This window comes from Acromyrmex echinatior, chromosome 2 (genome assembly GCF_024713525.1).
Source record: "Acromyrmex echinatior isolate Ae372 chromosome 2, ASM2471352v2, whole genome shotgun sequence".
Lineage (NCBI taxonomy): Eukaryota > Metazoa > Arthropoda > Insecta > Hymenoptera > Formicidae > Acromyrmex > Acromyrmex echinatior.
Window position 1 is genome coordinate 2,218,730 of NC_141853.1, and position 23,447 is coordinate 2,242,176.

A 23,447-nucleotide genomic window follows, 5' to 3' on the forward strand; every position below is an offset into this window, starting at 1 on the left:
ATCAATGCCAAAAGCAGTAACGTTGATTAGAGTACTGCTATTGGCCACATATACCTACAGGCAGGTGAAGCCAGGTGAGACCAGTCCGGATCAGACTGGATGGGAGGTGGTAGAGAAGCAACCAGGTAGGAAGGTAGGGAGCGAAAGTGAGTGCGTCTCCAAGAATGGACAAGAAGGTGCGGTGACTACTATGAAACAGTGACAGAAAATTTCGCGGTGGATGAGGAACAACCAACAATCCAGAATATCGGCGGATCGGTTTTCTCTCGATCGCTCATCGATCGTGAGAAGCACGGAAAACGCGTAACGTGCGTAACGTGCTGCCGTTGCGAAAAGTATGATGATGATGTGGATTGTGGTATCGTAGCTGGTACCAATCCATCAGCACCCAGAAAAAGAGAGATTGCGAAGAACAGAAAGAGAAGGAGAGATGCATGCCATGTTACGAACGTGTTGCTGATGCGATGCAAGCCAGTGATTCTCACCACGCATCACGAGGTAACGCATGGAAGAAGAAGGTTGCTCCTGCGCGTTCCTCGACGTGTATTCAGTGAGCGTGAAGCCGCGGTGACGTAAACGTGTCTGCATAAACCTCCTCCGCAAATACATAACGAAAAATATTCCCATTTCGGCGACAAGATGACGAGGAAACTCAGCAAATTCTTGATACTTTTCGATAACACGAATCTACTATATTTCCCTGGCCACTTCTTGTCCGGCCGTGTTCTCATTGAGCTGGACGATGAAGCTTAGTAAGTAACGTTTTATAGAAAGAGGATATTGAGTTCATGGTCGAAAAAAATCATTTTTGCGCGTAAAAAAGTGTATGCGTTGAAGAAAAAAATCTTTTTTATTAAGACGCGATAAAATGTCAGATTTACATAGATATGTACATGGTAGACCTTAGTAAGTAACACAAGTTTAATAATGTGGGGTACATTACCGTAGCGTCTCGGGACTGCATTTCCACGTTGTGGGAGAAGGTGTAGTTCGGGTACGCAGTCAACGTGCCGAGAGAGTTTACGACAAAGAAAACTACATTGATTTTCGCATGCGGTTGTTGGGTGAACCAGGTGAATTTTAATTATTTCAGATTATATTGTATATATACAATTTTGAGGATATGCAATTTAACATTTTAAATCACGTTTCAATAATAAGTGATGCGCTTCAGTAAATTATTTGTATAATATAGCATAACAGTATTGTATGATAATAGCTTAACAAAAATTTTCTCTCTAATAATTTACTGTGATGTAATTAAGGAGATAGCTTGACGTCTTTTTAACTTAATTAAAGATACAAAATAATATTTTTAATAGGCGAAGGACCGTCATTGCTATCTCCCGGAATACATAGTTTTCCCTTCAAATTGGGGTTGCCATTGGGTCTACCTTCCACTTTTCTCGGAAAACATGGATGGGTGCAATATTATTGTAAAGCGGCTCTTCGCGAGCCAGGCGGACTTACTCACAAAAATCAACAAGTCTTCATCGTCATGAATCCGATCGACTTAAATCTGGAACCTCCGATATTAGCGGTGAGAATTGTATTAGGATAATCAATAAATTAATCCAGACGTGATTTATCATCACGTGTTTTAACTCATAAATGACACGTGGGTGCAAATTTGCATCAGAAAAATTTCCAATTTGTGGATATTTGAGGAAATTAATTTTGCTTAACGCGCAGTTTTGAATGAATAACGTTTTTTCAAAATTCAATATTACCAATCGATTAGTTAACAAATTTTACATTGAAAAATTTAAGTTTTAATTCCATTTTTAACTTTGGGAAGATGTAAAACATTAATGCCTGATGTGAATTCGCATCTAAGTGTTTTTTTTTTTTTTACGAGTGCTCAAAAAAGACGTATCTTTTACGGGTTAAATTCGTTGATTTATTGAGCTAGTTATATTTGTTTTACTAAAAAATTATTACGGATAAACATCAGTTTCCTGAATGAACACACCTTCACATAACCGATTCAGACCAAGGAAAGTGTTTCGCGCGTGCAATTAAATGAATACTCAGCGTTCATTATCATAACCAAGACCCAGATACTGGTCACCGACCTGTATGGAAAGCGTTGCAAATATCTTCATGCAAGACAAAGAATTTAAAGAAATTATATATTCGACACGTTCGATATAAATAAATTTAAGATTAAATAAAAAGACGCGAAACGTTCCGTTTGCGTGGTGATTCGTATTTGCATTGTTTTGCGCCAGTTGCAACATAACGATAATCGCTAGATCGTGATGGAATCACCACCCATATATTGCGGCAACAATACATTTGCATCTCTAGAAAAAACGCATGAAAAAATTTTCGCGTTGGCGGACAGCATTCAGCTACGAGCATTGGTCAATCGTAGATAGATAGATGTATCGGCAAATGTTAACGATCAGAATAAACGCACTTTCCTTTTTAAGATATCGGTTAATTTAGATTTAGAAAATTTAACTTAATTCCGAAATTGTACGTATGTAAATAAAATGCCTTCGTGACCGAATAGCAACCTGCGAGGCAGGAGATTGAACAGCGCGTGGGTGTCTCTTGCGTATCGGGTGGTCCTGTATTCTGCAGAGTTAGTCTGGACCGGGGTGGATACGTACCTGGGGAAACGATCGGTATTTCTGCGACTGTCAGCAATCGCAGTAAGGTACATTTTAATCAGCATACAACATATACAATTTCGACGCTTTTAATAAATACAATCGCAGAGGTACACTCAAAGCACGAAAAATTGAGAATTCGAATTAACAGGTGACAATGAAGTCAACCAAGGCGTCACTCACCGAAACGATACAGTATCTATGTCGAGGTAAAGTGCTCGCTAGCGAGACTCGCGAGCTGGCTAGCGTTTCTAGAGGGAAGATTCGACCAGGTGAGAGCGAAGAGTGGCTGAATGAACAAATGTACGTTCCTCCGTTGCCACCGACGAATCTGAGAGGATGTCACTTGATTAACGTTCTTTATCACGTTTACGTGAGTGTCAAAGAGAGAGAGATGTAATTGTGTCAGAATCCTCGCAAGGAATTCTTGAAATTTGTCTGCTTAACGTTTCTCTGCAGTTCGTCATAAGCCCGAAGAGTCTGGACAAAGAAATCAAATTACAAATACCGATCGTGCTGGCCACGTACCCTTTGAGGCCGGAGGGTGCACCAGTTGGTACGGCGCCGTCCAAACGGGGTGCTCATTATCCATCGACGCTACCCATCTTCCGACCTTGGCTCGACGACAAGGCCTTCGAAATACAAGAGTGAAAGCGTAATATTACGTATCTATTATTGGATTATTTTAAAATTAGTGTCTAAAAAGGTACTAATTTTCTGTGATTGTAGGTCACATTTGCGCCTCCATGCGCTTATGCTATACTCCCTTAAAAATCTTCATCGATTCTTGTATTGCTAGTCACAGCAACGCTCATGTAAAATTTTCAAGAATTGATGGCGATATTTGGAAATGCCGTATCTGATGCAATTATATATACGCGGAGAGAATTTTCTTTTAAAATTTACCCTGAAAATATGGTAGTTGTGGTACAATATTTTCAAGATTTTTACCAAGCACTTTAGTAAAATTGATCAAATTTATTTTATGCTTTATTGTAGTTTTATTGATGAATGAGAGAGATTTACGTTAAAATTCTTCGTAATGCAATGTTGTCTAATTGACTGTCATATTTTTTTAAGGTAAATTCTAAGAAAAAATTCTCAGTGTAGCTGTTAAAAAATGTAATGTACATTAAATATTACGAATATTGACAATATTTTAACCCGGTTAATTGCGTTTACGAAAAAACAGATGTATAAATTGTATAATATTATATAATGTAAAATAATTGAATAACTTTTAATCCTTTCGATACTAACGACAACTATAGCCGTCCAATAGTAAACGCTCGCTATGTTAACGACGACTATAATCGTCCAGCGTTAAGCGTTCGCACACTAATGACGACTATAATTTAACAATAAAAAAAACGTTACACGATAAAATTTAACTGCTATGCTTCTCTTCTCCGGTGAAGTGACATTTACGTCATAGCTATCCTATACAGTGATAGCTTATTCGCGATTCGACTGTTCGCGAGATATATGGAAAATAAAATCATATCGAAAAGGTTAAACAAAAATATGCGGAAAGTAAGTATAAAAATAGAACAAATTAAAATATATTTATAAGGAAAAGACTATATGTATGTATAAATTGGGAAAACTCGTTTAATGACAGAAAAATTTAGTAAAGAAGTACATTTAATTATCCATCTCTCCCTTCAATTTCGTCAAAACTTGATCTGTCGAAATTCCTGACACTATAACTACTTTTTGCCGACTTCGAGATCCCTGCAAAAAGGAAAAGTTTAAAATATGAACAAAACTTAATAAAACTGCTTCGAGTTAATCCAAGCACTAACCCGATCCAACGACACATCAGATTTTCTTACTCCAAAAATCGAAGCTAGATACTTAACGAGTTCGGCATTAGCTTCACCTTCCGTTGGTGGGGCGGAGATTGCAATGCCTATCGCTTCGTCAGAAATATCTATGGAGATATTCATTTCTTTAGCAATAATTATGCGATTCCGTTAATGAAATTCTTTCCTTTCTTTGCAAAGAATACATAATAACGTCAAAACAGGCGCTTTCTTTTATAACAAAAAAAGCTGTATCAAATGATATTTTGCATTACCGGTTACATTGTTACATTTCGCTCCGGGTTTAGCCTGAATTTTAATTGCAACGTTTCCGTCTTTATTTAAGACCACAGATCCCATAGATGGATCCTGCAAACAATGCATTAATGGAGGCAATTTCTCGACACACTCGGCATGTAAAAGCGCGAGCAAGTAGTCAACGTCCCGTTGCGTATTTATTATTATTCTCAGAAAAACGAGAGGTTGAGTAATCAGAATACGCATATAAATTACACGTTGTTTTTTAGCATTGCTGCGCTTTTCGTGCAAAAACCATAAGACTAATATTACATTTGTCCGTTGTCGTACGATAAATTTTTAAAATTTATTGATTGGCTATAGGATAGAAATTTGAGAACCTCTCTATTTTACAGCCAATTAACACGCTTGAAAACTTTTTCATACGACAAAAAACTGCAAATATTAATATTAGTGTAATAGTTCGTTCACTTCTTGCACAGTTTACCGCTTCTTTTGCAGCTACAAAAATAGATCATCGACTCGAAATCGGGTCGAGCGAATTGAATACCAAGATTGCGTTCGAAAATCTACTGTTACACAACCCGAATATTTATTTTATCCTTGTTATTCATCGAATATTGAATAAAGATAAAACATACTTGAAGTTGGCAGTCAAGTTTTGGAACGCATCCCAGGTAGAACATAGAATCGTGATTGAGTTATAATGATATCATAGAATGTCATCATGATATCATTTATCACTTAAAAATGAACATATGAATGACAATTAAATATTAGACCATGATGATGTCTTTATGTTATTGATTTCTGCGTTCTACTTAAGTATACAAGTATAATGAGTCTTCATTAGCATATGTAAACTTTCAGCAAATTAATGAATCAAACATATTTGCCTTGTTGAAAAGTTGTTTCCCGAGTAAATGAGGATGGATTGAAATGAATTGAAATTTTATCTATCGGAAAGCGTATTTTAAGAAAAATATTTTTTTTTATTAAATTGGATTAAAAAACTGTATTTCCTATTCAAAATTTTGAATTGAGAAGTATTAATATCACAAGGCAGAGAAAAAAAAGCTGATATAATTTTTTAATTGAAAGAAATGTACTTCATGCAATTTCTATAAATGAGTAAAAATATATTCAGATTGAAAAAGATTCATTTTAATGCAAATTTCTGAAAATCTGAATCCATTTCAATCTATTCTCGCTTACTATAGGTCTGAATCTCGATATAAAAATTTTTATTTTCAATAATCTCTAATTTAAAATATGAATTGGAAAATATTTATTTAGAGAATATGCATAACATATGTATATCTTGCATATAAGACACAATAGTATGAGAGATTAGATTAGATTATAGATAGGAATTAGATCTTCCCATCAAATGAGAATGGATTAAAATGGATTGAAATTTTTTTCTATCGATTTTTTCTATCCGAATGCGTATTTTAAATAGCGAATATATTTTTTTTGGATTTAATTGGATTCAATTAGATTCAATTGGATTGAAAAACTGCATTTCCTATTCAAAATTTTGAATTAAACAGTATTCACAATTGTGTTTGTGTTTGCACAGAAAAAACTAATATTATTTTTAGATTGAAAAGTATAGAGATATGCTCCATGCAATTCCTATAAATGAATAAAAATGCATTCAGAATTGAAAAGCGTTCGTGGATCAATATTTCTGAAAATCTGAATCCATTTCAATTCATTTCAATCCATTCTCGTTTGTTGGGTATCGATTCCAAAATTCTTTAATCCTTTTTTATCTATTTCCTATGACACATCTTTTAAGCATATACTTTTTTAGCTCATAAAGCGAAAGTTTAAAGTAATAAATTTAAAAGTGAGCCTTATTAGTGCGCCACGTGATAAGTGACAGATGTCACAGTTCCACCCACGTGTAATATTCTGTAGGTATACTTTTGCAATCGCGGCAATGACGAGAATCAGTCGCAACTATCGTAAGATCGTAAGGTTGGTAGACGTGGTTAGTCACTTTTATCGACACGGATGACGGAGAACGGAGTGGCCACTTGGCCAGAGATGATAAAGTGTACATAACAGAAAATGTCACATTACTTTCGCGACAGGTGATCGACTATCGTATGGCCGAGAAATCGGTAAGTGCAAGATCAAGATGATCACTCACATCAGTGCCTGTCACCTTTGGCGTCTTCGCATTTCTCGTGGACCGTTGTTTCGACATTTCACGCGTGACGATTAAATACTTGCAGCCGCTCTTTAACCGTGTAACCATGTGCTTTTCGTGAAATCGGTTATCGTCCGCTCACACAAAGATTGAAAGTATACAAGCGATTCTTCCCGCGTTATTATTGCCTTGGAATGTCGATTATTTTGAAGTCTCCTAACCTGAATCTTAATAATTTTCACGATTCCGCGCATGTCAGGCTATTGCCAACTCAAATATAGTAACGTAACAAAACGCATGCTCACTAATTTTGAATACAGAGAAGCATACAGAGATAATAAAAGTCAAATGAAAAACTCGCGAATAACAATCGAGATTTATTATATCTCAGATCAAACATGCCGAAGAAATTTGTGGGTGAGAATAGCAAGGCGGTTGCTGCCCGGGCTAGAAAAGCAGCGGCCAAAGAGGCCGAAACTATTAAAAAAGCGCAAGAAGCTGAAGATAAGGCATGGGAGGACAATGATAAGCAAGTATTGAAGAAGAAACAAAAACAAGTACGTGTCTTAGAATTAACTAAAAATTAATTTTAAATGCAATTTAGAATAATTTGTAATTTTTTAATGTTTTTTTTTATTATTTTGAGATATCAATTGAACATTCTTAAAAAGACTAAAACTACGTCAGTATTAGAAACGAGTAATACACATTTTATTATATTCAGGAAGAAATCGAGAAAAAACGTCAACAGCAGTTAGAAAAAAAAGCTGAAGCAAAAGCCTTGCTCGAAAAGGAAATGGCAAATATAAAAATTGGTGGCAAGCAGCCTGCTTCGAAAATTACCAGAGCCGAAATCGTTGCTATCACTGAGAAACGAAATCAAGTGGCTATGAAGAAAAAGGAAGAGGAGAAACCGATCGAGGAAAATTTAAACAGATTGATTTTGGAAGGTGAAACGGCTCATGGTATAGACGAGGCTATATCTGTTTTAAGGTAATTAAATTACGTTCTCTCTCAAGACATTAGAATATAATCTGTATAAAATTTATACACAATCTTGGCTATAAATAGCATCCTCAATTTAATGTATTTTTTTTTAACTACTATTGTTTTTTTAATTACTATTTTAAAACGTAAATATTGTTTTTTTTTAATTATTATTTTTTTAAACTATTTTAATTTATTTTTATATAGAATATTTACGTCAATTTCCGAAAGTGCTTTATATTTATGGCCAAGATATAATTACACTATATAATTACAATAATAATTAAAGCTTTGGAAAATCTTGATATTTTATATTTCCAAAAATATAACAGTTAAATTTAATTTTTCTCGTTTCTTATCTTGTTTCATTTTCTTTTCAGCACAAAAGATCCTGAAATAGATCGACATCCAGAGAAACGAATGAAAGCCGCGTACGCGAGCTTTGAGGAACGAATGATGCCGATAATTAAAGAACAAAATCCTACTTTGAGATTGAGTCAGTTGAAACAGATACTTAGGAAAGAATGGATGAAATCGGTTGAGAATCCACTTAATCAAACGTTAAATCGCTGACGATCATGGTGATATCAAACGAGCGTGACACGCATCGTCGACTGATTAATTATTTAATTTTGTTAAAATAAATAACATTGCGATGTAATCATCTGTATACAATTTTTATTTGTAAAACATATAACTTATAAAAGTACTGTATGAAAAATAACGATATATAAATCATCTTTGGTAAATCTATATGTTATTCCATAGCCTCTGTTTAATATTTGCTAGATCACTTTGAATAACTGTTTTCTGGCATAAGAGAGTAAAATAACATTTTAATAAAACTTACTTATTTATTTTAAATGGGGAGACATGATATACAATTTATTTATTAAGAATTCTTAGGTTAGATATTAGATTTAAGTTCAGTTTAAAATGGAAAACATCTTATAGACATATTGAAGTCACGGTTCCGATTGACACTTACAATGTTTAAGAATCATTTCATTCTTATTATTTATCAAATATTAAATAAGGATAATGATGCTTATGTGCATTGTAAGCGTGAATCAACTCGATTAAAAATTTTGAAATAAGTTATTTTAAGTGATCTAAACAAATGAGACGTTTCGTATTCATTTTATCTGTACATTTTCTTCTGTATACATCTGTACAAAACTTGGCACATTTTTACGAGGCCACACGAACTTCACTGATTTATTCTTATCGTTTAATTGATTCGAATTAAGTCTTCTTGACTTGTATCTTACTTTTTCAGTTAAATATTATATTTGACTGAGATAATTAAATTAATTAATTGAAATAATTTGTTAATTGCTTAAGTCAATGCAATTTTGGTATAATATAGTATTTTAGACATTTTTTTTAGAATCAGGATATCGCTATTGCCATTTTTTGTTCTTCCACAAATCTATAAAACAATGTATCATATGATTTAGTTGTTGAGGGCATTCAGTCATTGGATTATGACCAGCCATTGGAATAGCTTCGAGGAAAGCCTTCACCATTGTCTAAAAAATTTAAGATAAGATCAAATTCAGATCAAGATTATTTTTTAAAAAAGTCATCATCAGTTTTATATATATATATATATAAAACTTCTATATTTATATTTTAGATAATATATTTTTTATTTATGTATATAATATTTAATTGGATGATAGGTCACATGATATGAACTTACCCTTTCCATTTGACATTCTTGTACTAACGATACTTTATTGTCTCTTAATCCATGTATTAGAAGCGTTGGTGTGCATACCTTCCTGTGGAAGGCATAGTCACCTTGCGGCCAATTCATACCTTTCAATACGTATTTCATGTGCGAAGGCCACTGTTTCATCGATTCTTGACCGCAATAAGGATGCTGTCGGCCTCGCGCGGAATAGAGAATATCTCGATGAAAACCGCACATCAGCAGAGGCGCGAGAATCGCCCTGAGACAGCAATGGCCCGCGCATTCTGTGCTTGGTGGAGCAAGAGGAGTCGGACCGCCACCCGATATTAGCACAAGTTGATGAATATTATTATCATATTTACAAGCTAATGCTGTAGCAAAACTGCACCTGAAATTTATACAAAATGTTCACAGATATCGTACTGTAAAAAATAAAATATTAATTTGAAAACGTACAGTGGATTTTCTGAGACATGCAAAAATATTAAAATTAACACAAAAATGTTAAAAAATATCTTTATTAACATTTTATTTTTTACATAGTGCAATTTTATTAATTGTCAAAATATAAAAAAAATCTAATAAATTTAATATAAAAATAATATAAATCTAATATAATAAATCTAATATAAAAAAACCTTTTTTTTTTTTTATAAAAGTAATTGTTCGAGACAAATTATGGAAAAGTAAAAAAAAATATTTTACAATGCACAGTTTTAAGCAAACAATATCTTACCCGTAATTATGTGCGACTAAGACGCACTTCTCCCCAGGTTTAAAAGCGTAATACTGTAGAACAGCGTCCAAATCTTTGAATAATTTGTTGAAATGATAATCTCTAGAATGTCTGGGCGCTGAGCTCATTCCGTGACCGAGCATATCGGGAGCAATGCAAGGATAACCGAGAGAAGAGAAATACTGCAACTGATGCTCGAAAACTTCTGCCGAGGAACCAAAACCGTGTAGAAAAACTATAGTTGGTTTTTTATTTCTTCGAAGCGTTACCGAATCGCGGAGACTTAATTTGATATTTTCCTGCGAAGAGATTTCATCGAATTCCATCCATTTCTTCTTGTAATCTTTGAGCTCGATAGAAGGGCTTTCCGTCCTTAATTTTACATCAATCTTTAATAGAGTCTTGTCATTTGAAGATGAATCTCTGTCGTTGCTTTGGAATTCTAGGCGTAGTTTCTCGAAATTACAATCCACATTAGCAGTATCTTCCAATCGCTCCACTTTCCAATCAGGATCTGTCGATGGTGCCTCAAGTTTAGACGAAGTTAATTCAATCTCTTGAGAATCAATCCCACGTTCTCCTTCTATTGGAACCGCTTTTTGCAAATTTTTTTCAAGACTATCTTCTTCCGAATTATTCATTGAAGAACCTCTTCCCAACTTCTCATCAATGATTCGTAAAAGAGACTGCTCAAAGCTGGGTTCTTGATCAGGTAACTGAAACTCGATAGTCTCTACGCTATTTATTCCAGAATCTACACAATCTAATTTTTCCGAAGGAATTCTTTCTGTTGGTATTCCAAGGTATAAACCTGCTATCCCAAAAATAGTACAACAGTAGAGAAAAGTTTTATTGTGTGAAAAGAATATCTATAGAAATTCTTTTATTAATGAAATAAATAATCTTATTTTTTCTTAAATGTATATCGCTTACTGTGTTTTCTTGCAGAACACTCGAAATCTAGAGAAGCTAGTTCATCAGTCGAACCAACGAAAGCGGGATTCACATAACCCTCGCTTATCGAAACTCTGGCGAATTGACTTTTATGTTCATTTTTTGTAATCCATTCCTCCTGCGTCTTATCCTCTAGAAGACGAGGATTAATATCGATAAAGGAGTCATCTCCGTCCTTCTTGATCGAAATTTTCTCTTTGGATTTATCGGACTGTGATCTTATCAAATTATTTTTCGTTCGCTGCCAAGAATGTTGAACATTATCTTTCTCCACACTAATTATATGCTTAACGGTATCATCAAGTACCTCTTCCAAAAGTGTATTGATATATCTATAAAATTTATTTTTTTTTATTTTTATATACCTATATCCAAAATAATGCTTCTTAATTTATCATATAGTAGGACTACGTTTATTTGCATTTAATTTACACAAACAGGTTTATACTCAATTCCAAATATACACTCATAACTAAGCACTTATTAACCGATCCATTCAGATAATAAGAGTTCGACGTACTTGACTTCAGTTTTCGAATTTAACAAATTTGAACATCAGCTATTATTATTGAAACTAAAAAGAATTGATTGAAAGAAGAGCTAGTGAGCCTTTATTATTTGAATCATTCGGTTATCGGAACAGTCTTGTCCCCTGATGACATGTTCAAATAAATGAAGTTATACTGTAATCTAGAAAAAGACGAAGAAAAATAACAGGCATAGAGTATTTAGGATATATTATTATTTTATTATTAAAAATGTTTAACGATAATTAAGAAAAATTTTTCACGTTTCATTTTTATCCAAATTTGTATCAGTTGAGTTTATATAATGGACTTACCTTTCTAAATCCTTGACAATTTGTTGTTTGGCGTTCTGTTCGAACGGTTGGCGATCAATCATTAATGTCGAAGATATCGTCGTTTCGTTTGCGCAATCAGAAAGCTCTGAATTGTCCCGTACTAACTTTTGCAAATTCACGGAGACCCTTTGCTCCAATTCCTCGATTCCACGCGCGTTCTTCTCGGCCTCGCAGAGACTTGTTCGGATGTGATTTAATTCCGCGGATATTATTTGCTCTTCGGTGGTGCTCAACGCGCTGGCGGACTGGCGAAAAGAACACCTGCAATTTCCGGACGGATGCGGTCTCCTGGTCCACCGATTAAAGAAATTGTCGTTGACCGATTCCGGCCGGTCAACCGCCGTCTCATAATACCAGCCGCTCTTCAGGGTCGGCTTCAGAACGCGAAGCGTGCGTCGCGGTGCCACGATAAAAAAATCGCAATCGGGCAACTCGATTCTGCCGGGACTGACTCGATTCCGATTCCTCCAACACTCGAAAACCTTGCCGTACCAAGGAGACCCCACTGGAATCTCCTCTTTCTCCGCTGCCATCGTTTCTTCTTCGAGATCCGCGGCCGAATCATAAATACATCAGTATAGCCGATTTTCGAACAGCCGAATACACGACTGTCATAGCTCCAGCATGGTTGCTAGTTCCTATTTTCTGCCTATAAATGAATGATACAATTCGATGATATAATTAATGTGTTTAAATTTTATGTATCTAAATAACAGTTATTAATAGTTTATATTGCTTTTCAATATATTTCCCTTATAATTTTCTAAACTAAATATAAATAAAAAGTATCTATGATCAATGATTTATTTAATTATATGAAAAGTTTCGTATTCAGGTCCATTTTTTAAATAAATTTACAATTATAAAAAGATAACAGTCATTGATTTTAATTAACTATATATTATATCAGTAAAATTCCTGACAGTTGCTCTGAATACCATTCCGCTTAGATTGCTAACGTTGTAATTATAGATCAACGAGTTTTTATTGCGCAAATATAAGCGACTTTCTCAATTTGCAACACTTTTCCTACGTATTCCCTGTACTCAAGCGAGAGATAAGATTTCTCCACAAAAAAAAAAACGAAAGCGTTCTTTCCACGGTCGAATAATTCGAAACAACTTTGAAGGCATATTACTTTCAAACAATGAAATTTATTCGGATACCCGCATGAGTTTGAATTTGTTTTTAAAACGAGTTATATTCTCGTGATAATGAAACTTTGAATAGCGACTGTAAGTTACAAACAATAACTTAAGCTTACAAAAGGACTTTAACCGATTAGCTAATTATAGCATTCTTTTACAGCAACGTAAGTGTAAGCTATCTCTCTCTCTCTCTCTCTTTCTATCTATCGGAATATTATTATTTAACCATACCAGGAAAAGTATAACGTTAAAGCGTATATGTAATGATGAGCATATGCTTTTATTGCGCATATAATTCAGTGATTTCACTTTTTTTCGTAGAACTGTGCTATTGAATATGTTCGTAAATTTTTAAAAGCTTAAAAACCTCTGAAAAAAAGCGCTTAACAATAAATAAGACATGATAATATCAATTTATAATATATATATTAATCTGATTGGATTTTCTATACACAAACGATTTTGACCAAATCTTTATGCAGAGAGAGAGAGAGAGAGTCATATTTTTGAAATTATTAACTAATACTATTTGGATTTCGATCATAAAATTTTTTACATTTTACATTGAAAAATTGATTTGTCACAGTTACCAAATACATTTAGTTATGGATATTTGCTAAATATTGGATATTACTATTATTATATTTGATAATAGCTATTAAATATTTATTAATTTAGTTATTTAATAACTTTTGTCCATAATTGAATCAATTAAGTAATTTGATAATTTATCAAATATTTAATATATATCACTATTTAAACTATAATTTAATAAATATTGTTAAATCACTTAATTTAATTTTCGGCAAATATTACTACGTAATTCAGTTTATTTAATTATTATATAATATATAAAATCTAGAGAAAAAAAATAATTATCCAAATATTATATAAAGTAACACGAATGCGCATTGATTCATGGAGAAATCTCCACGACAAACGTTTTTAAATCATTTTTCGAGTGTATCTGAAATAGACGATTATACCTTAATAATTTTATGCATTCAATATAATAATAATAAATATAGATATTCGAATTTAGATATGTGATAATTTCTGATACTAAAAATAATTTATCATTCAAAATCACATTTTTCGAGTGTATCTAAAATAGACGATTATACCTTAATGATTTTATGGTATAATTCGATATAATAACATATATAAATATTCAAATTGTGATATGTAACAGTTTCTAATACTAAAAATAATTTATTCAGAATAATAAGGCATAATAATATAATATAATTTTAAAGAAAACAGAAATTGTTTACATTATTTATAGCACAAATGTATTACTTTAAGTTTTAGAAACTCATTTTCAAGCTTATGTTGAATACAGGAAAATAATGATATTGAATGTTATTTTCACATTTTAGGTGAAGGATGATATTTCATTTCAATATTCGATATTTAAAGTTATAAAAAAATAAGTAATAAATATAAGTAATAACAAAAATTTTACAACAGTTATCAAATATCTTTTTTCTCACAATCACAATTTGCTAAAATATATCGCAAGTATTATCACATTTGAAAAATAGTAAACAAATTAGTTCAATAAATCAAATTTTATTCAAGTCTATTAGATTTAGTTCATTCAAATTAAACAATAATAATTATTACTATATATCAAATACGATAATACTTGCGATATATTTTATTTAATGCTATTAAAATTTAGTAATAATTATTAATGTTTAATTTGAATGAACTAAATTTATAGTAGACTTGAATAAAATTTAATTTATTGAACTAATTTGTTTCCATTTTTCTATTTAACTAAATTATTTAGTAATTGTTAATAAACATTTAGTTGACACTATTTCACCAAAACATTTAATAACAGATACTATTATCAAATCCTTTTTTCGGAGTAAAAAATATGGGAAGTCGATTATTTTCGAAAATGCTATCTTACTCCGAAAAAAAAAAATAAAGTACCTAGAAGATCTTTTCTACATATATTTGATTCTTACGATCTTTAAAGATCCAACACCAAAAGATATTTTACAGAAGTATCAATTACCTTCCTAAAACGGAGCAACATGTGCGTAACACAACACCACATACGCTAGTCTAGCGAATGATACCTCACGACACTGAATATCAAGGGAGAAAACGGACGCAACGTAGAAACGTTCACTTCGATCGTCAGAGTCTTCGCGAGAGTTTAACAATTGTTCTGCGACAATGTGATGCGTCCAATCAGTCGCGTCCTACCGACCACTGTGTTTTCGTCAAGAAGCGTCAACGACACACGCGATGATGGTGATGATGATGATGATGATGATGATGGTCCGTCAGGACGCGGGCGTCGTCCATCGGAGTTCGCTGTCGCACGGACTCTCGTCGAATGGTACCATCGCGGCGGGGCGTCGCGCATTTTTTTTTTTCGTGGGCGTTTCTCAGCCGGCAAATTAAGTCGGGAAAATTGAGGACGATTAATACTTGAGGCACGCAGCACGTCGGCTCACACGGCGGCCATTGTACGTCTCGAACACACGGATGGAGCCAGTACGTTCAAGAGAGAGCGAGACTCGCTGTCCCCCTACCATCGGGGAAACCGTTCGTATACAGGGCGTTTAGAAAATCCGCATCTTCACCTGTCTCTAGTTCGGTTGAAATCCCTGTTAAATGGAATGTCTGCGACATGTATTTGTTGAAGACCATATTGTATATTATTGTTAGTAAACCGTAATCTTCAAAGTTACTCGAATGACATAGTACTTGAAACGTCGTCTCTCAAGCAGAACAATAAATCACGATAACGTCAAAATTATTAATCCAAGACATTAAAATTATTATTATACTGACTGTTGATTAATAATCATTTTGGAGTCATTTTGATATCATTTTGATTTGTGCTTTGCTTGGATCAAAATTAATATCATTTAATAATAATAAAAATCGGAGAAACGATCGACGTATCAGAGATTGAGTGAACTAATTCTTACTTTGTCGCCACCCTTTAATGAGCCTTTCGTCAACAGCTTTGTACATGTAACTGGTAGCGGTACTCTCCCTTGAATGGAGACTTCCATGACCGGAAGAGACCTTATAAATCGCAATAAATCACGTACGTGGATACGAGCGTGAAAGATTTTATAATCGTATGACCTATTAAAGTGGTTCACAATGATCGCCACGAATACAAGTACAGTAAATAACTGTACTAAAGTGTCGAATCAGACCGAAAAAATGGAGTACATAAAAAGAATAAAATTGATAAAGCAATTTTCAGCTGCAATCAGGCTGTTCAAATAACAGTTCGTTCCCAAGAATGCAAGGATAAATTAAAATTCCAAAAGCGTATTTATTCGCGCGCGACTTTATCGATGAGTAATGTAAATAAAAACGATTTCCTGCTCTATAATTTCCAGAAGATTATGATAAGAGCAAAAGTCACTGAACTCTATTCGAAGTAGTCATTTCATCGCTCGATATTTGCAACTAGGAGATGGACTATTTATTTTTGAAATATTATATATAGATTCAAAATTCTAATTAAGGTGGTGTATATTTACAGAAGTATTTAATTTCGTTCGATCGTAACAAAGCGAACATTCTGCGAGCAATTCTGTTATATCAAATCACGATTAACCAACATAATTTCTTTAAGCGCGCATAAAAAAATTTCGCGCGGTAGTGCACACATGCGGGGTGTAATGACACGTTTTGAATAAATGTGTTTGCGGAACAAACGAGTTATGAGATAACGCTCGAGAAACATTATGAGGTGAAGAAAGGTGCAAGTCAAGATGTCTTAACGCGAACAACTAGAAATAAAGATGCGTTGAACACTAATTTATTTCAAACGCACCGATATAAGGTATAAAAATCCTTCCGTCTTTTATTTATTTCTTTGTATTGCCAATGACTGTGATCAAAGTCCCGCTACAAATGCTTTGAAGCGTTTGATGGACCAATTAGAAGAAAGAGTTTTACAACCTGACCAATTAAAAAATACTTCAAAGCATCTGTAGCATCACACTGACCGTACCCAATGTTTGTTCAATTATATATACCTAACGATTGCACCGTGTGAATATCATATCTGCGGATGGCGCCAATATTATCATTACGAAAGTGTGTTTTAGCAGTTTGCAACCCCTGCCTTCGTTACGCCGCGCCGCGCCGCAGCTTTCGAAGAGGATAGCGGACGACAGCCTCGCAGCGGCCGGTGTTCGCGATAAGCAGTGCAAATTTAACGTTGCACTCCGTTGCCAAGAGGCAGATAACAATTTACGCGTTAATATATTAGCCGACGTGCGTATCTTTACGAGGGCGTGCGGTGCAAACATTTCCAACTAAGACTTTGACAGCGCAAATGTCGGTAATGGTCATTAACCCCGCAGCCCCGGGTAAGCGGCTTAAGGTATAAAGGGTTGTCGCTCATCCCGCCCGATTACTCCGTTCAGAGAACTCGGCGCTATGGAAGTGACGCATTTGCTCGTCGTGTATCTTCTCGTCGGTTTGAGCACGCTGTTAGTGCACGCTGAAAGGAATGCCGAAGTCGGCGGAGCCACCGAGGCACCGATCACCGAGGATCAGCAGAAGGTGTACGATGAATGCCGAAATCCGGACTACAAAAAATACGTAAAGTGTTTAATGAGGCCAAAGAGACACGGTCATCACACGAACCACGGAGACGGGCCGGAAACTGGTAGATCATCAATCGCTATAACAATTGAGATAAACACGGGAATTCGCGTGTCGCTCGGAAGCGCTCCGTTCAGACATGTTATGCAACTGCAGCACTGTTGCACGATCACTTAGAAAGATAAACCGTTGCATTAAATTAAAATTACTGGATCTTTTATAACGTAACGCAGTTACGCAACACGGTTGATCGTTAGCGCGACTTTCAAGTACGATGGATAAATATAAACGCGATATAAATATATCCGTGATGGACTTTTATTGTTATACAGTTAATTATGTTTAATTATACACCGTATTATCCTCGTTCTGTTTGTTTTGTTCGTGTTACAAGAAAATTGTGCCTTACTATTGTAAACGATAAATTCTACAGATTCCATTCATTGTCTGGAAACGTGTCTAAAAAAGTGCGAACATCACTTGGATCTCGATTGCGAAAAAAAATGCGGCTACTGCACGAAAAGAACCAGGCACAGACATCAGATCATTACGGAATACGAGGCGGAATGCGAATCGGGAAACTGCGGTCCATCCGGTGCCGGATTAAGGACTACTAACATAACGACGAACATCGGCATTAATAATGTCATTAATCCTTTCGGGGGCGGCGGTGGTAATGTTACTGGAATCAATATTTTTGGAAATGGTACTGGGTGGGGTTTTCCTCCAGGAGCCTGCTGTCGTGAGTCAAAGCCTCTATTTATTAATACAGAATCTAATGACACATCATTTTCCTGAAATGCAATTTAATGGATAAAGAACATTTTAATAAAGTTGGCATTTGCCTCATTTCCGATTTACAGCACCGGGAGGTCCTTGTCCTCCTGGTAGTCCCCCCTGTTACCCTGGATCAATACCATCGCTTCCTATAGTACCTCAAATCTCGTTAGTACCGCAAATTACATACGGAGTAGGATTCGGAGCCACAGGTGGTTGCGCGTACAATCAGTGGCTTTGTATTCAACAAACTGGCGCACAGGTAGACATACCGTATCGAGAGTTAGAAATATTCTTTTATATATTAAAAGATGATGTAATAATCGCAGTTTCCAAGCGTGCAGCCCGATTGCTCTGGATGCGGCAATCCTGTCTTACGCTACAAGTGTGACGTAAATTGTTACGCAATTCACGACATAGCAACTAAATCACCTTGTAAAAGTCCAGAATGCATTGGTGGTGAGCGCTTATTATTAATTCATTAATTAACATTAATTATCGTTAATTAATTTAAAATGCGATTTCTTTTTTTTTTGTTTGTCATTAATAATGATACTATTTTTATTTATACGCGCGTATATAAACGTAATATTATTATTTTATATTTTAGGCTCCACGTAAAAATATGTCGGATTTATTAAAGGCGACTACTAGAAACGAAGAATATTTTATTAATCACTGATATTGTTTATATTTATACAATTTATAGTTCATGCTAACAATGGTGGACTTGATAAAAAATTGTAGTCATAAAGTAGCCCTAGATTTACCTAGATAAAACAATTCTTCATCTATTATAATTATCTGTATGATCTGTTTCTCAACATTAACTTATATGAAATAAAGGCAGTCTTATTTTTCTTTTAGAAAATCCTTGCTTCGACTTGATGTTCACGTTGAAATATCGTTGATGAATATGTTGGCCGGTTTTATAATATAGGAAAAAGTATATCGATGAGAATGCGGCCATGTATGTATGGTTGTCAATCTCTTGGCGCAATATAAGCAATTTTTATTACGATTAAATACTTACTATTAAAATTATCTATCTAAATTAATTAAATTATAAAACAATGAAATGAAAAATAATGGCTCATATGTTTAAAAATTAATCAGAACAAGGAGTTACGAGTTAATTAAATTACTTTAATGCTAATCCAAAATTATGTATAATTATAAATAAATTTTCCGACCTGTTTGCGATTGTAAATTTTGTACCACTTTTATTACCAGCTGTTCTAATATTTATAATGATCTCATGTACAGATCGAAAATGTTTGTAATAATAAATGATATTTTAGATTAAAATAATTTAATTGGCTCATGTTTTATGATTGAGTTAAATTATACATTTCTAACGAATGTAGAATCATAATGAGGCTCGAAAATCCGTTATAACATAAAACGGTTAAAAAACGTTCACAAATCCATTATTTAGACATACGGTTGAAAATAACGTTAGAATGTAATGTATGTAATGCAAGTAAATAAATGAATGGTCATATTGAAACTACAGACGCAATTGCAAAATTTGTCTTGCATTATGCGTAACGCATCGGCCGTCATTGGCGCGCCGATCGCCGGCATCGACTGCATTGCGTGGACAAGCGATGTGCTTTCGAACCCCTACGGACAAGCGAGTACGAGAAGGCTCCATCAGGTGTCAAGGTGGGAACAGGTGCTGGAAGCGTAGAGCCGCAATATTCAGGTGCACCGTGGCGAAAGACTGTGACATTACGACGGTTACGAGAAGACTGAGTACAAAACGAACGGAATTGTTTTTTATTCCCATTTTTCAACGTACCTCAAAGCGGGAAGTTGAAAAAGATTTTCTCCAAGACGATCATTGATACAAGAACGAGAAAGATTCGACATAATTTTCCATAGTCATTGGAATATTATTTTGACACCGATGCTTGTGTAGATAAAAAGAAATGTTAAATGATTTTCTGATCAATCTATTGGGTGAAGTACACGATGCGAGTAATTTAATTTTTTGTTTTTGTCAGAAAATTATTAATATTTTTTCTGTGAACCAAAATAACAACTTAAGAGCAATTCGTATTTACGATAATTACCTGATCACTTTACCATTATCGTGTTCGTACCTACTTCGTGAAAAGATTCCGTGCATGAGTTCGAGCTGCCCAAACAAAAAGTACTTACAATCGTGAACCTATTACCTGCCTTTCGCAATGCACCGGCTTCGATAAGGTTGGATAGCGAAAGTGCTTGTAGCATCCCGAACAGGCGCAGCGTGGGAATAGCAACTTGTTTCTCCTACTACCATCTTTCTTTCAATTCCAAGGCGTGGATGGATCCCTTTCTAAGAGATCTAAGTGCGTCGTTAACTCTTGCCGTGTTCCATGGATAACATGGTGAAGATAAAAATTAAATATCACCATGGGAAAGGAAAACGGTTTTTTTTTTATCGATTATCGATTTTTTTTAACACGCGCTAAATGTTAACCCCTTTTCCTTCGCATCTGCAAACATGTCGGCGTCTCGTTGTGGCATAGAAAATTATATAACATAGAAGACACGGATTACAAAATTAATTACAAATATGTCATGTTTATCCTTTTGTATAGTCTATTGGAACGTAAGGCTGAAGCGCCATTGGTATATCATCGGGGAGACCCGGAAGCAATATTCTACGAGAGTATTTCGCGTGAGGAACGTGTAAATGCAATATTTTACCAGTATCGATACGTACCTACAACTACGCTAGGCGGACTTGCCCTTAAGCGACGCCTTCCATCGTTATTGTATTGTTAGAATAGACAGCTAGCCAATACGTACACACGATGCCGTCACCGTATGCACTACGTTATGCCATACCAGTTTCTCGAACGATAAGAATGCAACGTTTCCCTCTGGCGGGCCGGACAGCGTGGGCTGCCCTGCCTCCGAACAATCAAATTTACTGCGAGCGCAGAGGATTGTTCCTGTTATTTCAGCCCACTCCTGCGCGAGCATCCGCCAATCAATTTCTTCTTTCGTTAATCCTTTTAAAAATTCTTTTTATGTGTTGGACATACAAGATTTCTTTTCGCGTTAGACAAGATCTCTATAACTTCTTTGTTCTTGATAAAAATAATTAGTACCGTTTTAGTACGGAAAAAATTAGAGTTGTAATCCAGGTAGAACCATAATAAGATCAAGTAGAAATGGCATCAAGTAGAAATTACTTTAGGAAAAATCATAATGATATTATCCAATACACTTTTGATGATAATCTTGTGATGAATTCTTAACACATGAGCATTATGATTTTTCCTAAAATAACTTTTACTTAATGTTATCTTGATTTTGTATTCTAACAGAATATTAAGATTAGTTCATGGAAGACATTTTATGATCGATATATTGTCACCAAGCACTGAGGAAGTAACTTCCTCATTTCCTTTCTTTTTTCTACACCTGGTGTGAGGCTTATCAAGCGCATGACGGACCACCCACGGATATGTGCATCGAAACCCAGGTGGAACCATTAGAGCGAAAGATCGACTCGTATACCAGACCGCTAACATCCGTCGGTTGGTGTATCAAAAAGTCGTACATCGTCAAGCCATCAAGTTTCGTTCTATACAATATATTTTTTATAACTCTCCATCTATTCTACGTGTGTACTTTGCGTAAAAGGATTGAAGGGTACGCTGCATGATATTGCGGCCAACAATACGCTGCGCTCCTCCCTCCTCCCTCCCCTCCCCCCCCCCATAAAGAACATTAAATTTTCACGGTTTGTGAACTTATTTCTCTGCTCTCAGGGTGCCTGAAGACGCCCCTCAAGGCGCGTGCCAAGTTCGAATGAGGCTTTTAATTAACTCGAGCACATGTCATCCGCGCGCGTCGACTTCCTGCGGTTAAGAACACTCGGCAAAATGCTAAATTAGTGGAACATATGAGATAGGAAGTAAGACAGACAAAAATGGAGATCCTATTAACTTATTCCCTTCGCAGCTTTTATATATAGAACGTTACGTAAGAACGTATTATATGTGTTTGTGACTAACTGAAAACTGAAGTTGCTTACTTACTACGTCAAATAACTAATTGATTATTTACATAAGGTGGTTGTGTCATCGAGATCCTCGTCGGTTGAATAATTCGAGGAGTCACTGGTCCGTAAAATGACTACCGTGGGCATCGTCGAGAGCGAATGGAAGTTCGTTGGGGACGGCCCCCCAGTCAAGGGTTAGCAAAAGTCCGTTACAGTTATTCCTTGAAGTAATCGTTCAGTCGAGCACTCGGAAGACACTAATGAAATGACCGGTAATCGATTGAACGATGGTACGCATAAACATTCATCGTCCTGTTTTAGACTCGATACAATCGAAATTTTGAATATATATCACAATCTTTTTCAAGCAGTTCTAATGAGTGCAAGCAAAGTAGAAATGAGTGCCATCTGGAAATTCTAATTATCTTTGAAACGTTTACCATCTACGAGGCATATGACTCACGAATATTCTTATACGAATATTCTTATATGTAGATGCATCCATATTTATGAGTTACACTTACTATCTATACGTTAGTGAGTCACGTATGATTATATTATATAAAAATAATTGTAAGTTTAAAAATCAAAACAGAATGCGCAATTAATATATTGTATTAAAATGGAAAGAACATTTAGACGTTAATCAAAAATATTAGTTTTACATGCAGGATAAGTATAATACTTTTGTAATAAGATGCAGGCGAACCATTAAAGTACTATGCCATTAAAAAATGCTTAGTTATGAAGCTATTATGAATCCGTTACGATCGTCAAACGATAATCTTCATTTGTCGTTGTCCATTTTAACTATTTGTGTCTCCGAGGATCGCT

General features: G+C 34.8%; 5 protein-coding genes and 1 long non-coding RNA gene across 9 annotated transcripts in view; 4 read left to right on the top strand and 2 right to left on the bottom strand.

Annotated features, from left to right (window-relative positions):
- LOC147910396 (uncharacterized) overlaps positions 1-397 on the top strand; it is a 52,154-nt gene extending 51,757 nt beyond the window's left edge. Inside the window, exon 2 of the long non-coding RNA XR_015544234.1 lies at positions 65-397. This is a non-coding gene — a long non-coding RNA (uncharacterized LOC147910396). The remainder of the gene's footprint in view (positions 1-64) is intronic.
- Positions 148-4,256, top strand: Vdup1 (arrestin family protein Vdup1). Of its 2 annotated transcripts, XM_011055267.2 has the most exons (7): positions 148-752; positions 949-1,073; positions 1,323-1,540; positions 2,519-2,665; positions 2,770-2,991; positions 3,078-3,273; positions 3,348-4,256. In XM_011055267.2, exons 1-6 carry the CDS (start codon positions 640-642, stop codon positions 3,267-3,269), a joined length of 1,017 nt encoding a protein of 338 aa, XP_011053569.1. In that variant the 5' UTR covers positions 148-639; the 3' UTR covers positions 3,270-3,273; positions 3,348-4,256. The 2 variants fall into 2 exon arrangements, with proteins under 2 accessions (XP_011053569.1, XP_011053568.1); XM_011055266.2 differs by having other exon boundaries at positions 3,078-4,256.
- Positions 4,206-7,156, bottom strand: LOC105145594 (UPF0235 protein C15orf40 homolog). The gene is made up of 4 exons (XM_011055259.2): positions 6,843-7,156; positions 4,699-4,792; positions 4,424-4,551; positions 4,206-4,352 (listed from the first exon to the last, which is right to left on the bottom strand). The coding sequence occupies exons 1-4, from the start codon at positions 6,948-6,950 to the stop codon at positions 4,263-4,265; spliced, it is 420 nt and encodes a 139-aa protein (XP_011053561.1). The 5' UTR covers positions 6,951-7,156; the 3' UTR covers positions 4,206-4,262.
- Positions 6,646-8,578, top strand: LOC105145596 (coiled-coil domain-containing protein 124). 2 transcript variants are annotated; one of them, XM_087403353.1, is made up of 4 exons: positions 6,646-6,813; positions 7,163-7,399; positions 7,567-7,835; positions 8,210-8,578. In XM_087403353.1, exons 2-4 carry the CDS (start codon positions 7,241-7,243, stop codon positions 8,400-8,402), a joined length of 621 nt encoding a protein of 206 aa, XP_087259479.1. In that variant the 5' UTR covers positions 6,646-6,813; positions 7,163-7,240; the 3' UTR covers positions 8,403-8,578. The 2 variants fall into 2 exon arrangements, with proteins under 2 accessions (XP_087259479.1, XP_011053562.1); XM_011055260.2 differs by having other exon boundaries at positions 6,648-6,813; positions 7,234-7,399.
- Positions 8,488-15,722, bottom strand: LOC105145593 (Abhydrolase domain-containing protein 8). 2 transcript variants are annotated; one of them, XM_011055258.2, is made up of 6 exons: positions 15,258-15,722; positions 12,060-12,729; positions 11,198-11,550; positions 10,265-11,075; positions 9,535-9,916; positions 8,488-9,361 (listed from the first exon to the last, which is right to left on the bottom strand). In XM_011055258.2, the coding sequence occupies exons 2-6, from the start codon at positions 12,611-12,613 to the stop codon at positions 9,233-9,235; spliced, it is 2,229 nt and encodes a 742-aa protein (XP_011053560.2). In that variant the 5' UTR covers positions 12,614-12,729; positions 15,258-15,722; the 3' UTR covers positions 8,488-9,232. The 2 variants fall into 2 exon arrangements, with proteins under 2 accessions (XP_011053560.2, XP_011053559.2); XM_011055257.2 differs by having other exon boundaries at positions 10,265-11,078.
- Positions 15,723-16,282: 560 nt separating this feature from the next.
- Positions 16,283-19,478, top strand: LOC105145592 (uncharacterized). The gene is made up of 5 exons (XM_011055256.2): positions 16,283-17,894; positions 18,264-18,572; positions 18,694-18,869; positions 18,937-19,066; positions 19,218-19,478. Exons 1-5 carry the CDS (start codon positions 17,663-17,665, stop codon positions 19,226-19,228), a joined length of 858 nt encoding a protein of 285 aa, XP_011053558.1. The 5' UTR covers positions 16,283-17,662; the 3' UTR covers positions 19,229-19,478.
- The last annotated feature ends 3,969 nt before the right edge of the window (positions 19,479-23,447 follow it).

Excerpts from the sequence above, each read along its gene's own strand:
- Vdup1 (XM_011055266.2), top strand. The coding sequence starts at position 640 with ATGACGAGGAAACTCAGCAAATTCTTGATACTTTTCGATAACACGAAT. Across the intron at positions 1,074-1,322 it reads GCGGTTGTTGGGTGAACCAG|GCGAAGGACCGTCATTGCTA; the intron begins GTGAATTTTAAT and ends TATTTTTAATAG. Across the intron at positions 1,541-2,518 it reads TGGAACCTCCGATATTAGCG|CAACCTGCGAGGCAGGAGAT; the intron begins GTGAGAATTGTA and ends GTGACCGAATAG.
- LOC105145594 (XM_011055259.2), bottom strand. The coding sequence starts at position 6,950 with ATGGTTACACGGTTAAAGAGCGGCTGCAAGTATTTAATCGTCACGCGT. Across the intron at positions 4,793-6,842 it reads CAAAGGTGACAGGCACTGAT|GATCCATCTATGGGATCTGT; the intron begins GTGAGTGATCAT and ends CATTGTTTGCAG. Across the intron at positions 4,353-4,423 it reads CTGATGTGTCGTTGGATCGG|GGATCTCGAAGTCGGCAAAA; the intron begins GTTAGTGCTTGG and ends TCCTTTTTGCAG.
- LOC105145596 (XM_087403353.1), top strand. The coding sequence starts at position 7,241 with ATGCCGAAGAAATTTGTGGGTGAGAATAGCAAGGCGGTTGCTGCCCGG. Across the intron at positions 7,400-7,566 it reads TGAAGAAGAAACAAAAACAA|GAAGAAATCGAGAAAAAACG; the intron begins GTACGTGTCTTA and ends TATTATATTCAG. Across the intron at positions 7,836-8,209 it reads GAGGCTATATCTGTTTTAAG|CACAAAAGATCCTGAAATAG; the intron begins GTAATTAAATTA and ends TTTTCTTTTCAG.
- LOC105145593 (XM_011055257.2), bottom strand. The coding sequence starts at position 12,613 with ATGGCAGCGGAGAAAGAGGAGATTCCAGTGGGGTCTCCTTGGTACGGC. Across the intron at positions 9,917-10,264 it reads TTAGTCGCACATAATTACGG|GTGCAGTTTTGCTACAGCAT; the intron begins GTAAGATATTGT and ends TATAAATTTCAG. Across the intron at positions 9,362-9,534 it reads AAGAATGTCAAATGGAAAGG|ACAATGGTGAAGGCTTTCCT; the intron begins GTAAGTTCATAT and ends TAAATTTTTTAG.
- LOC105145592 (XM_011055256.2), top strand. The coding sequence starts at position 17,663 with ATGGAAGTGACGCATTTGCTCGTCGTGTATCTTCTCGTCGGTTTGAGC. Across the intron at positions 17,895-18,263 it reads CGGAGACGGGCCGGAAACTG|ATTCCATTCATTGTCTGGAA; the intron begins GTAGATCATCAA and ends TAAATTCTACAG. Across the intron at positions 18,870-18,936 it reads TTCAACAAACTGGCGCACAG|TTTCCAAGCGTGCAGCCCGA; the intron begins GTAGACATACCG and ends TAATAATCGCAG.